Below are 15,187 nucleotides of genomic sequence, written 5' to 3'. Positions count from 1 at the left end.
TAAACTAGGATTAAATCCACAACCAACAGTGGTTCTTAGACGGGCGTTTTGCAAAATGCAACTGAACGTTCAGAGCAAGCCTTTGTTCTCTTAGCAATATGAAAATGGTGTGGTCCCTCACCCAAATAAGGCACGCCTACAGTACAACAACAAACCAGTTCAGGGTCTATACCGTTTCTCATGCCTAGTGTTCTGTACCAAAACTCTACTATTCAAATGATATCATATGTAAATAGAATACATTTAAACAGAAAATCAGTAATATTGGACTTTTTTTTTTTTTAAAGACACAGCACCGAATTCCTAAAGCACATTATGTCTTTGTTTTTTTTTGTGAAAAGATTTAGGATTATTAAAACAGCAAAACGTTGATGTTTTTTAATCACAATTAGGAAGTCACACACTGCATTAATATTTGTCGGAAAGGCACCATCCAGTCCTAATTACTCCACGTTGTGTTAACTAGGATCACAGCCATTAACATAAGACGCTTCTTCATGTTAGTTTCTAATCGGATATTATATGTTGTTTCTGCATAGACCAGCATTTGCCAAGCTTAAAAAATAGCTAAATAGGTGATCTGTCGTGCACTGAAACCTGTGCAACGCCAATATGCTTCCCCACAACTTGAGGGTTTTATCAGATGCATTGTGTGCTTGAATAGTTAGCAAGTATGATCAACTATCATATAAGCAGAAACAACAACGGAGAATCATGCAGGACACACAAAATAGGGTATTAAACTGTATTACATATTTGGTAAATGTAGATGGTATACACAATCCCTTTAAATTATAAAGTGACTGTGACAGAACCAACAAATCCACCCAGCAGACACCGAGATTGCAATCTAAGACATGAAACAGCCATTTCTGTGCAACGGTGTCACAGTTGCTGCTGACGGAATTTCCTTTTCTTGCTGATTTACTGTATCAAGCTGGAAATGGTCACAACCGCCACAAAACTATTTTGTTTGCTTGTAGGTCATCATGGGTTGAAGCACAGTCCCCCTGTGGCTCACAAAGCATTTAAAACAAACCTTCTACTGGTTGCCTTGCCAAAATAGAGTTTTAATAATCTGATTAAAAAAAAAAACTCAACAATAAAAAGGTCAACATATTGACAATTCACACATTTCAAGTGGCCTGCTCCGGGGAATACTGTGTGTAGGCTGGGAAGAGTTTCTGCGATTGGAAAACCTGTTCTGCACGGAGGCCTTGAAGCACACAGGTTAGTATCGCTGCCTGTGACAGTCACTGTAGGATGTGAACATGCCTACAGGGGGAAGACGGTCAGGCAGATGCTACCTTTACCAGAAAAAAATGTTTGTGAATATAAACCCAAAATGCACCCTGCAGCTCAGAACTGGTGAGCAAAGAATTCTGTTGAGCTGGTTTAGTGTTGACAGAAACTATAAGTTTTTCATACGAAAATTAATTAACCTAGGAGCATTCCGTCATTATAATCCATGTCATTGCATTTTATTCCCTTCATAAATTCAGTAGTATTTTCTGAAGCAGAACCAGTGTTTGAGCCTGATGGATAATTATCTAAGAAACTGTGATAGAGAATGAGCATTGAGGACAGACATGCAGTAACAGGATAATAAGCAGGTCAGAAACTGAATATCGTGACAATGTGGATGATATCAAGTTTATTTAGTCCTTGTCGTAGCCAGAACATAATAAAAAAAAGATCACATTTACACCTGAAATGTGCTTCTTTCATAACCAAGTATTTGAGACAGAAAGAGCAAATAATAGCACTGTATGGATTGCAATTAACAGCTAAAACAGATTTTTATCACAGTGCTTTAAAAAGGGCAGCTATAAGGATAGCAGCACCTTTATTAATATAATTATATTGGGGATGTAGTGACCGGTGGCAAAAGGGGTGTTTTTTTTTGTTTATTGTTTTGTTCTGTTTCAATTCTCACTCAAACAATAACATCACTGCACGTGTTCTCTGCGTGTCATAGCGCATCACTGCACGTGTTCTCTGCGTGTCATAGCGCATCACTGCACGTGTTCTCTGCGTGTCATAGCGCATCACTGCACGTGTTCCCTGCGTGTCATAGCGCATCACTGCACGTGTTCTCTGCGTGTCATAGCACATCACTGCACGTGTTCCCTGCGTGTCATAGCACATCACTGCACGTGTTCCCTGCGTGTCATAGCGCATCACTGCACGTGTTCTCTGCGTGTCATAGCGCATCACTGCACGTGTTCCCTGCGTGTCATAGCGCATCACTGCACGTGTTCCCTGCATGTCAAAGCGCATCACTGCACGTTGTTGTTTTCACATTTGCTTTTATATGTATGCTGCATCTTTTCATCTGCAATTTCTCTCAGTATCCTTATTTTTCTATGCTATTTTTCGTTCTTATACAATCAAGATGGCCATCATAGTAGCAATGAGTGCCTGTGAATGATAGTTTAATTTAATTTAATATGTTTTAAATGTATTTCTGTTATCTAAATATATATGTTTTGTATAGTATACAGTCATTACAGAATTGTGGAGGTGTGGGTGTTTCTGATCCCGGATTGGGTGTGTGATGAGATTGTCTTTTGGAGTGATGTTGTTTTTGGATGTGAGGTTGCTGCTGTCATGGATTAGTTATCTGATCCTCTATTATATTCCCTTCTGTAAATGTTACTTTATTTGTATTATTTTCTTTTTCCGTTTTTTTTGTGTTTGTCCAGGGACTGCCAATGAAAATGAGCTCATAGCTAAATCTGGGTGCAATACATCTTATGACGCCATAAATGTAAACAATTGTACGTGGTCCCTGTCAAATAAATACATAAATAATAATAAATAATATCCCATTGACAGACACGTTGAACAGTACAACTGAAGGGGTAAGCCAATGGAAATGTAATACACTGAAGCACTTCCAATTACTTACCTTGGCTAAACAATTACACTGAAACTTTAGACAAATGTAGACAAAATACAGGCACCAGTACTGTACGAGTGCGAGGCAAATTTGTGCAAGAAGATGTTATAAAAGGAAACTGCAGCAGCCCAAGTTAAGTCTGCCACATATTCCTCTATGCTGACTAAACTTAAAATTAGTGCCTTGAGGCTACAAACACGCCTTCAGCATCCAGTTACGCTAGAGGAAGTGGTTTGGGCGAGTTAATAAATTTGAACCTATACAATCCATGAAGTACCATTTTCTATTTAAAGTATAAAAAAATCTAACACAGTATAATACCTGTTTATGCACCTCATGGTGTCGTATTGTCAGGTTAATAATCTTCATAGATGTGCGTGCCAGTGATACAAGCGGAGACGGGGGTTATGTTTCTGAGATAACAGAGAAAAATCCACACAGGCCAAATAACAATAATAAAAACAGATCTTCTTTCAATCCACAAAGCATGCGTGAACACCCTGCTCTCGTTTCTACTTTTCATAACAATGCTACTGAAACCGCTGCATGTTTTTTAGACAGCAATGCTGTATTCACTGTACTCACAGCAGTAACACTCTGGAGTAATGTACAGGTTGTAAAGCAAAGAAACACTGTGGTTTATGCCTTCATTATCATTTTAGCTAACTTGCACCCCCAAGACTAAATAGCTTTTCTTATCTGTGGAATCACAAGTTTTCAGGTTCTTCTATAGGATCGTGTCAACATGTTAGGACAGTCAAGTAATAAACCAGCACAAAACAGACAAAACTAGAGAAATGGGACCTAAAAAGAAATCAGAAGGGACTTGAAGCCGGGTGTCTACATTTCCAATGATACATCCTCTTCAAGACTATGCAGTTAACAGCACTCAGTGGGTTCCATAACCAAACAGCTAGAAGTTAAAAAACTGCACAACTTTATTTTTAGCACAGCCGGTAACAAACGGAATGTAAAATGCATTTAGATTTTTCCTTCCCCACACAAGTTAAAAATCAGCCTGCTAAAAAGTACAATTTAGGTTTAAAAAACAAAACAAAAGCAGAAACAAATAAAACAAACAAATAAAAGAACTGGATTCAGGTCATGCTTTTAAACTCAATTCATTCTGCTCTGGTTTTAACTCAATCATGCAAGTCTTACATCTGGATTAAATCTGCACGGTGCAGCTACCACAACTTTAAAACTTTTTTTTTTGTTTTTTATAATGTATTCCCCACCTTAAACGGTGATTCCGGAGTCAGGGGACTTTCCAAGTCATAGACCCCCGTATAAAACACATCTTCATCTTGCAGAACTTTATCCAGGAGTCCGATCACAACCTCCACCTCCTCCTCCTCCTCCATGGCTTGCCGTGTTCCCTTGTGATCAGCCTGTTACACTTGCAGAGGCCTACGCCAACACATGAGCCTTCCCCGAGTTCATTGAAAGCCAGCCGCCGACCCGATGAAAGAACCTATTGTGATTTTCTCTCTGATATTCCGTGTCACTCAGAAGGCGCTCAGCAAATATTTACACACACCCCCCCCTGTCTCCCTTGAAAAGCATGGCACAGCTAGCTTGTCTATGAACAGGCTTGCCTCACTCTCTGCAGCTACTTGTGCAGCTACTGACACATTCTTCCTGATTGTCAGTGTTCAGAAATTGCTGTAGATGTCATGAAGTCAGTCAGATAAAATAAGCCACTTCCTTAAAAGCCTTTTCCTCATTTGTGGAAGCCCTGCATGTTTAATCTCTTAACCCCGTGTGGACTGGAACATAGTAAGTGTGCATAGGGGGGAAAAGAATGTACAGTAGGCATTGTGCATTTGTTCCATTACTAATTCTAAAAGGAGCTATTTTAAACGGAGGGAGGGTTGGAATTTGAGACAAATTAAAGGCAACATGGTTCTACACCCACAATGTCTGTCTTGTAAAGTTAACCACATGTCTTATGTTGTAAGGGGGTTTAATTGCAAAAAAATATATATATACACATCTGTTAGGATTTTTTTTCTTCCAGTTAATCATTGTGGGAATCAAATAAGTCACCAATACACAGACAGGAACACAGTTTAGTGTTTTGCTTGCAGGAAGAAGAAAAAAAATAACTGGTACAGCTTTCATATTTTAGGAACTGAAACTGCTACTTTTGGGATATTGGCAATGTATGAAATGGGAAAAACATGACAGCACTACAGTAGTCTTAAACTTTATTTATTTGACATATATATACACACACAGGCAAACACACACACGCACACACACGCACACACACGCACACAGTATATGTAAATGAAGAGGGTTTTTTTATGTTTTCGATGTACACAAGGTTTAAATGATAAAAAAAAAAAACTATTCATAAACTGTTGTAAAGACACCAAAAATATTTAAGCACTTTTCTAAAAACAAGCTGTTGGAAGGAATTGTTACTGTGTGTTTGTTATTTTAACTAAATACTGTACAGCTAAAACCGACGAAAGCTCAAAAACTTGCACTGCCAATACAGCAATACCCCTTTATCTACTTTGGTAAGGGCGTGCCAGTCTCCTAGACACAGTCACGTGGATGGTAGGCACCCACCCACCGTCAACATACTTTGTCAAGGGGAAAGTTTGCATGCCTTGAGAAGCAAGGAACTTTTTTTTATAAATCTTTACAGAAAGAAAGCAAAACAATAGCATACCCTACATGCAACGTTCTTTAAATAATACTATATACTTTTAGTCATCATTTTATTTGACTATTTTGTCATTTTATTTCAACTTTTAGGTTTGACTCCGTATCCGGAGCACTTGTTCATACACGTGACAAACATCCAAATCTTTATAAACTTATATCACGATTCACCTTGTCAGCTGACACACTGCACTGCAGGACAAGTCTGTACTTCAAACACAGGGAGTAAACTGCTATCAGACAGGCAGGCAGCCCTCAGAAGAAAAGCTTTTGGTGGATTCTCAGCTAAAGCAACGTCCTAAAGAGGAGGTTGAAGATATACAGCAGTATCCCCACAGCTGACTTCTATAAGCAATACTGTATAATTGTCATTACTTCTGAAACTGGGACTGACTGGTGCTTTGAGATTACAAAGTAACAGTATCGTCAAGTATGGTCTAGTCCAGGATTGCTTGAGAGAGGCTGAGGTCTGAGGGGGTCTACAGGTCAGGACTGAGATGTGGTGAAGCGAGGGGCAACTTTTACAAGATGTGCTGCCACTGTTCCTTTTCATACATAAATCAACTTCTCATAGCTATTCTCATGCATATTTTTATTGCAACCGTTTGTATGCTTGCTCGTTTCTCATCATTTCTTATCAACCTCTGTGGTTTCATACAGGTTTCAGTAATTGGCTTTGCTAATTTTAATCACACTACTGTACACTATCTCCAGTCTCTTTTGATAATAAAAACAGCCTGTGTTACAATGTTGGAAGGTCAAGGAAAGTGGAAAGAACACTATACAAATAAACTAGCAGCTAATGAAAAGGCCTGTCAGGTGACTTACTCTAGCAGTGCTGTATACCAAACACTGTTAAAACAGTCATTAACTAGGGTTTAGGGTAAATACAAGTCAAGCGTGTTAATGCAATAAAAAAAAAGATTATGAAACACAAAGAAAAGTGCTATTGAGACATAAGCAAAGATCCTGTCTGACCAGAGGAATGACAGCTCTTACATGGCAAGCTATTTTCATTAAAATGACAGGTCGCAATACATTTCCCACTTGAGAAATCCTGCCATTTTCTCACCAGCTGGTTCAATTGTACACTAATGGATACAACTAAAGAGGATTTCAGCCATCCATCCACCCACTCACTCACTCACCCACAATCAATTACTTCAACATATACTTGCACTACAGCAACTGTTTGTTTACGATGCTTATTATAAGTTATGCATATTTTACAAATAACGCTCAAGCACAAATACTGTATATGAGGTTCACTGTCTGAAGTCTAAATGTTATCTTATTGTTAGAGCGTTGCTACAATCCTAGTGTAAAGGTTCAGACAACAACAACTTGTATTGAACCGTACCTCAAATCTTGTATTAGGACATGTTGCGCCTGTAGATTTTTAGTTCACTGTGATCAAAGATAAAAAAGATAATGACCTTTATACAAACTTGTAATATCTGGACGGTTGGTTACCAATCAGCATTTAGCAGCATTTTATAAATAGTAGGTAATTTCCTTTTTGCAAAAAGCAATGCATGGTGCATGCAAACCAAACTACCACCATGCTGCTGCAAAATGTATGCACTGCTGTACTGTATCACAAAGGTACAGCTTGATCAAAACTCATATGTCACTAAAACATTTCAAAACACCCTTTTAATATATAACTGCACACATGTACTGTAATTCTGCATATACTGTACCATTGTTTTTTTTTTTTTTGTTAATGCTTGCAAGGTCTGCTGTATTCCACTAGATGGTGCCAGCATCAACTGCATTGGTTACTTTCTACAAAAGCAGCAAAGAAATGCTGAAGTGTCTTTGAAAAGCTTGTCAGAATGAAATCCAGTAGCATGCAGGAGTTTCAAACCCTTACCCTTGCTTTAATACATGAAAACTATACAGGCAGAACAAGACATGTCATGCAGGCTTCAGCTTGCATGACATGTCTGAGGGGATTAGTCAAATTCTTTACATTATAATAAATCCACAGCATCCCTCATCTTACAGCTCCAAGTACTTCCTGCTTAAAATGTACCAAAGTATGCCAGCTAATCACTGCTGTCTTCAAAGCATGTGTTGAATTTTAAAGCAGGAAATAACCCTTACCAGTTTTAAGACAAACAATTAAACTGAAAACTACTTGCAGCCTGCAAGGAACTTGTAGTTTTGAATAATAATTAATTAATTGTGGCCCTGATTAAATATTGCACCCAGTGTTATGCAATGAGCCTCCAGGTATAGTATATCTTTTTTTTTTTTTTACCTAAAAGATAATCTGCAGATACTGTACTGGATTTTTATTTTTTTCAAACTATTCACAAACTGCTGTAAAGAGACCAAAAATATTTAAGCACTTTTCTAAAACATGCAATGCAGCTGTTGGAAGGAATTGTTACAGTGATTTTGACGACAGCTCAAACTGAACCAATGGAAGTTCAAAAACTTTTAATGCCAATACAGCAATACCCCTTTATCTACTCTGGTAAGGGCGTGCCAGTCTCCTAAACACAGTCACGTGGAAGGTAGCTACCCACCCACCGTCAACCAATCAATATAGTAAGTACGTAAATCAGCATGTTTTACTGCTTTGACATTCACTGTGAAATATTCCCAATCCTGTATCTGAAAGATAACATTAAGGTCCTTTACTAGCCATTAGTGACTGCTGCTGACCAGTCAGGTTAAGGGAAATCTCTCTTTCCAGCCTAGACCTTATCATTGTGCAGGAAGGGGTTAGGGCTCACATGGCTTAGTGACATTGTGCAATCCTGTGGCTTTCATTTATAACCCTTACTCATGATCACATATGTTTCCTTCAGTCACAACATTCCTCATGCAACTTACTCAGTCATCCCCTGTATACAGTGTGTGGTAGGTCAAGTGTATATATGAGATACAACAGAAAAATATTACAGCTATACTGACAGGACAGGTTTCTAGCAGTTGTCTATCTTGACAATGTTACAGTGAATACTGTGTAATGTAAATCACTGGATAACTGAGTCAATGCCATATTGCAATAAAACAATACTATTCATCTAGTACAGACTGCATTGGTTAATTGAATCAACCACTTTATGTAATCAAGATGCAGGTGTAGAAATGTGATTACACTGAGAGGTTTTCACTGCAGACACATCAAATAAAGAACAGAAAAGATGCACAGTCCAATAACATATGACATGGAAATGACTTAACTGAGCAAAACAGAACAGAACACAACAGTACATTTTAAAGCTGTACGTGCCACACTGTCTAACCAGTCAGACAAACAGGCATGTTCTGGTACCTGCTTGCAGCAGTTGGAGGTAATGAACTTTAAAGGTAAGAACCTAAACATTTTGCAAAGTTACCTAGCATTGAAAAAGTTCCCATGTTTATACATACAGCAGTTTAAGATCTCTATGTAATTGGAGTAAAGCCCTCTGCACGCCACTGGTTCATGACGTTATGTACCTCTCAGCCACTCCATTCTTCATTCCCATGATAAACTGTACCTACCCCAGGCACTAGGATGTCATTCGGGGATGGGGACACTGCGTCTCCGCTGTCTTGACTCCTGGCACTGAGCTGAGGGGACATGGTGGGGGACTCGTCAATGAAGGGCATGGTCTCCGAGCCGTCCTGGGATTTGTGTTCGTCTGTGGCATCCCCATCGTATCCGTCAGTGTTGTAGTTGAAATCTGTGACGAGGAACAGAAAGGGAGCCTGAGTACCTTTGACAAGGCTTTTCAGAGCAAAGGAACACTGGACGCGCTTCTTGGCCATATCTTTTTTGGAACTAACTTTGTTAAGAGCTTGCGCAAGCTTTTTGTTTTTGAAAGAAACATGTGGAAAACCAAAAGAACTCCTGACCACTACGACACATGCATGACTTCACTAACCCACAATATGAACTCAGCTGTTAACCATGGCTGCACAATAGTTGTGCACACTCACAATGTGCGCCGAAGGATTTGGTCGGGACCTGAAGATTTTCGTCCAGCTATTATTTTTTTGGAGACGGCAGGAACAATATCATGTCAGCATCAGCATCAGCTACCACCGGAAACCCCCTTCTTAGCTATTTTTTGCCCAGCTAATCAAATCTATTATACAATTCAAAGCAAAACAGAAATATTAAACCTAGCCTATAACTTTTTTTAATTATAAATGTAGAATTATTTGGTTCCGGAAGGTTTGGAGTCTGTGCTACCCTGCTGTAAACTAAAATTACTGCATCACCTTAATCCGATTTTAATTTATCATCACTAATGTGTTAAACCAATCAAAATAAAAAGTCGTCCACATTGACTCTTTTTATTGCATGTACCAGCTTTCCTGGCTATAATTAAGATTTAGTCAGCAGGCTTTTCTCAGTTATTCTGAAGGCTGTTTTATTGTGTTCATAAACTTTTCCATTGTGTTGCAAGACTCTTATTAAAAGGTGCAGCGCTTCAAATCCCTATTGTATGATAAATGCCCTTCACTTTTCTGGAAAATATCAGGAGCTAGACAATATAAAATTGTATCCGCCGGCCAAGACAGATGTAGGAAATATAGGTCTGGTCCTGAGCCTGGCAACATAAGGGGTTATTTTTTAAAATCTATATTAACTATGTGGCATGTTTAATGGACAATCACTGAGGTGCTGAATGGCCTCTCATTCTTATTCTCTATTTCCATTGCAAAAAAAGCTATTTTAATCTATTTATTTCTGCGGATTTTAAATAATATATATATATATATATATATATATATATATAATGTCATCTGCTTGCATGTACTGTGCATTTCCTCATACGCAACAGCCCACCTCTACTAGAATCAAAGGCTGCAAGAAAATTAGTCACCAAGCCTGTGTAGATTGAGTGTCGCACCAGATATTAAAACACAAACGAACAGCTGGATTCTAGTTTCACTGAAATTAAATGTAACTGTATACAGCAGGAAATCTTGCAATTCTTTTATTTGTTATTTTTCAATTGCTTGCACATTGTGGGTGGATTAAATTCCCTAATATTGTACAAGCTTGAATCTGATATGCAGAACTTCTGGTCAGTTTTAAAGCTGCTGATACTACTATGCTTACATGTCTGCCTAAGGACACTGAAGAGGTTAGCAATACCTGAAAAGACCCCTGGACTCTGAACACAGTCTAGATGTAGAAATGCCTCTGGGTGCATATTCACAGCTGTTATTGTGTTTCTCATTGCGTTTCCTTTGGTGTAAAATGAACTGACAGGCTCAGTAACATACAGCAGTCACATTCATTGATCAATTAACCAACAAATGCCTTTATTTCCACTTAAATAGCCAATTAGGTTCCAGAGATTAAATCAAACTCAGCCTTGCTTCATTTAATAAAAAGGCATAAAAGAAAAAAAAAAAGAACATTTCTTTTGCATAGATTATAGAGCTGTTTGACAAGACTGAAAGCAAGCGGTGGACTGCACACATACAGACACACTGAAGCCTGCTTTTTAATTATTATTTCTCTGTTTTAAGATACAGTGGTTTAAGATATTCCATAGCAGGCATCATTTTACACAATGGAGTTGCGAGTTTAGCTTTGACAGAAATAGACATTGTGAGAATTTACAACTACAAAAGTCCGATTTGAATTATCAAACTGTAAACAAAACAAGAGAGAAAGTTAAAACCCAGTAATAGTATCTCCCAATGCAGTGTCCAGGTAACTAAAAAAAAAAAAAAAAAACATTACACAATAGACATCCGCTCTGTGTGGTCACATGTTAAAAGCAGGTTTTGCTCACTTGCAACCAATATGTTTAGTTTTTTGCAGTACAGGATGTTCTCGCCATCTCCGTTCACAAAAGAAAGTTTGCATTTACACCGGCGCACTAGAGAATAAGGGAAATCAGTATTTCCCAAGGGAAATATGTGTCATTCCCGAATTGACAGTGTTTATAATTTTGTACCACTCATCTCAGACCTGTGTGCTCCCAAGGAGAATGCATGTGAGATAATCACCCTCATGATAGTGTAGCCCCAAGGACAGGAGGTTAATAAAGTGAAACCTGCTGTTTAACACCATCTAGAACAATAATATTACAACAAACTGAAGTATTCATATCTTTCTAGGTATAAAAACAGAAGAAATCATTTGCAGTGAAACATTTCCTAAGATTGTGTCCAAGACAGTTCAGGATTTAATTTTGCGTTGGATGATTATTATTATTATTATTATTATTATTATTATTATTATTATTATTGTGTGATTTTTTATTTGTTGCTGTGGATAAAAAACATTTGCAACCATTCTGAGAGATATCATTAATTTTCAATGAGAAAATACAGTATGACACTAACCATCTCGGGGACAAAGAGACACACCTACTGTTATCACTGTGTTTCACACCTATAAAAAAGTAATGAACTCAAATAGACCTTTAAGCACCTCAAGCCTGCAGCGTTTTTATACATAAAACTGAACCCTTTCATGCTCTGTAGTATTTAGGCCACAGTACGGTTATGAATCACAGGCAACATATCTTACTAGACATGACAGTAGGAGAAAATATTTTTAAAGTGAATTCTAGCTGCAGGCTCAGGTATTATTGGTGCACTGCAAGACTGCATCAGGAATCGAAGCTAGGCTATCAGAAGCAATTTTATGCACTGTGAAAAGAATTCAGGTTGAAAGTCCACTGTGAATTGAATGGCGCTAAAGGCAGAATATAACAGACATCCTTTCAGAAAGGCAGTGTTAGTTCCCCCTCTGCAGACCGCAGTGCGGTGTGTAATTTAAAGAAGGTATAGAATGTATATATTTGTATTCAGTACTTATGGACATTAATTTCATTTAAAAAATGCTATCCTCATGGAAAAGTATGCATTAGGCTTTTCCCTTTTTTGCTGCAGTTACAGATTTAGATCACTGAGTGGCGCTGTCTCAAAGGGCGAGATATTTCAGACCCTCTGGGTGTTATGCGACCGGGCAATCCCTGATCCACCAAAGTCCCGTTTAAGATCCCTGTTTAACATTTATGTGTCTTCCTAGACACCATCATTCTACCAATTGACAGTAGTCTTATTCCCACATTGATATAAAGCCAGTTTATCATACAAGCACATGGGATCAATTGAGCCATTTCAAAATATCATTAATAGCCAAATCCATCTTGCAATATTGATTTTTTTTTTCTTACTCACAACACATCTACTGCAGGGCTAATAAGAATAATGTAATGCTAATAATATACAGTAAACTGACATGAAAGATTACATGAGTTTCATTTTTGCATTTTCTATGTTGTTTTCTTAATTGAGATTATATATATATATACACACACACACACTATATACTATATTACAAATAAATACTATAAATAAATAATACTTACCAGACAATCTTCTGGTGTTGCAGCTAAAGCATTTTTCTAAAGAGCTATAATTACATTGTAATGTATTTCTGTAAGTTTTAATTGAAGCTTAATAGCACTTTGAATAATGTAGCAGTATGTTCAGAGGATGAGATGGGACCTCCATACGGTAAAGCCAAAATAAGTGATCATCCCTCATCACTGCTGCTTGTCATGCCTGCAGAGTGGAGAGCTCAACCGGAGATGGAGTTTATTGCATTCTATCACTACTGTGTTGCTTGAATAGTAAGTAGTGTAGAACCTCCTTGGGAAGCTAAGGGGCATGACCTAGCCTAGCCCATTTGTTTGCTGGTTACTTGCAATATGTGTTTTTTCCCCACTTGATGGATCAAGGGTTATGAAGGCAATAGGGCAATATGTGTTCTGTAATAAGAAACAAGCGGGGTGCCTAACACAGAGGCATCTCTCCGGCTGCTATCAGACAATGTCATTTTCAGGTTACTGCTTGACCTGCTGTTTTCAGATCTCCTGATTTTAAACTCCTTTACCTACCTTTCGTAATACATTAATATGGATGAGAGGCTGAGACTTCACGGCTGCACCATTTGAATGTATGTTTGTAAGTGTTTGGTGGCTTCCTCGAATCAAGCTGAGAGTGCATTTCCCCGGCTCTCTCTGCCATGTCAGGACCACAAGCGAAGAGAGACGTGTCTGTCATACAAAGAGTGCAAGATCAACACTCAGCGAAATCATAAGTGTAATTGCTGGTAATAGGTTGCAATGGGGACGTGACTTTTAATAACGTTACACGGCACACATCCTACTTTGCAAGCACTACCTCTATTTAACATGCATCTCTTTGACAAAATTGTTTAGGAAAAATGTGAAAGGTTTAGCACTTGGAAAGTGTTTATTAACTGTTAACTATTAGCACCCCTAACAGGCTCTATTCAGGGTTCTACAAAAACTAGTCATTAAAAGGCATTTCACAAAGTCCTGCAATACCAACCCTGCTTGGATAAATGCCCAAATACAGTACCCCTACAATATATAAATATAAGTCTCACCCTGCACTGAGTGCAAAGTCCACACTGTGTCTTCCTATGTATACTTTTGCACCTACGAATGCCTATATAAACTATTTCTTCAAAAGCTTATCTGATTGAGGCAAATACTGTAGTTTCACATGCCTCTTATGCAACTGCTCTTAGTAACACTGTGGTATAACCATTAGCAACACAATTCAAAACATACTCTATAAGGCAATTAAATGCAAATATACTTGACCCACTCTACTTATTTTTTACAGGGCTGATACAAAAACGCTAAAGCAGTCATAAAGTATATCCTTGGTGGAAGGATTGAATTTGCAATGTATTACAAATGCAAAATTCAACTACCCAATCATAAGGGGAGTAGTGCTGTATCGCAGTATATTTGCTGCTGTCTGATCTGTGTCATGGTTTGGGTCATTATGAAAGCAGTAAAACATAATGGGTATTGTCTAATGTACCATCAACACTTACTAATAACCCACAGACAATAGAACCCCTTTTGTTAGGGATCATTAACTAACATATCTAGTTGTCTTGTAATCCTCAGTCTTGCTAGATAAATGAAAGCTATTAAATTCAGTTCGATTTCAATATTTGTTTTTCCTGTGTTTCACATTTGCACAAAATTCCACTTGATCCAGTATTATCTCCGGAATTCGGTAATGGTAACACACAAGCATCCCATTAAAAAGACAATACAAATCAGTCATGACTCAATCAGCAAAAGATGGAATAGAGCCAGAACAGAGGTATTCACACACAGTACGCTTTGAAGTTCTGTACGTAATTCATATAGTACTAGAGGATGTTCTTTTTTTTTTGTTTTCCTCTACCACTAATAAACCAGCAATACAATACTCTATTAATTATAAACCTCACACTAATGGACACTTTTTAAAAAACTTTCCAATTCAATTTCTGTAAAGCTCAGTGCTCGATATTCTGTTAGTGCACACATGGACAGCACGACTGACATTACAACACTGTAATCTACGGTTTCTCCTTTGTCAGCCAGTGAAAAATCCCACTGTTTTTCTGTGTTGATGAAGAGCATAATAAATTAAAAGCCAGGTGCAGATTACTGTCCAGCAGGGTTTTTACTCCCTCACATGTCAATGCAAACTCGGCAACAGCATCTCTCTTGCATCTCCGGATTGTCGCAGCCATCTGCGGAACAACACCCTCCAAGGAAATGTGTACAGACTGAAGCATAACAATTAGCAGCC

At 38.1% G+C, this 15,187-nt stretch overlaps 1 protein-coding gene across 3 annotated transcripts in view; it reads right to left on the bottom strand.

Moving 5' to 3' along the window:
• LOC117429265 (active breakpoint cluster region-related protein) overlaps nt 1–15,187 on the bottom strand; it is a 128,472-nt gene that overhangs the window by 76,951 nt on the left and 36,334 nt on the right. For 2 of the 3 annotated variants that reach the window (XM_058998134.1, XM_058998135.1), the window contains exon 2: nt 9,083–9,264. In XM_058998134.1, the coding sequence (XP_058854117.1) occupies nt 9,083–9,264 (182 nt within the window). Of the gene's footprint in view, nt 1–4,140; nt 4,501–9,082; nt 9,265–15,187 lie in introns of those variants that run through there. The other variant, XM_058998136.1, reaches the window with a different exon arrangement.

Source organism: Acipenser ruthenus, chromosome 24 (assembly GCF_902713425.1).
Source record: "Acipenser ruthenus chromosome 24, fAciRut3.2 maternal haplotype, whole genome shotgun sequence".
In the NCBI taxonomy this organism is placed as follows: domain Eukaryota; kingdom Metazoa; phylum Chordata; class Actinopteri; order Acipenseriformes; family Acipenseridae; genus Acipenser; species Acipenser ruthenus.
Note: the sequence above shows the minus strand (reverse complement) of the source record. Positions and strands in the feature narration are given on the sequence as shown.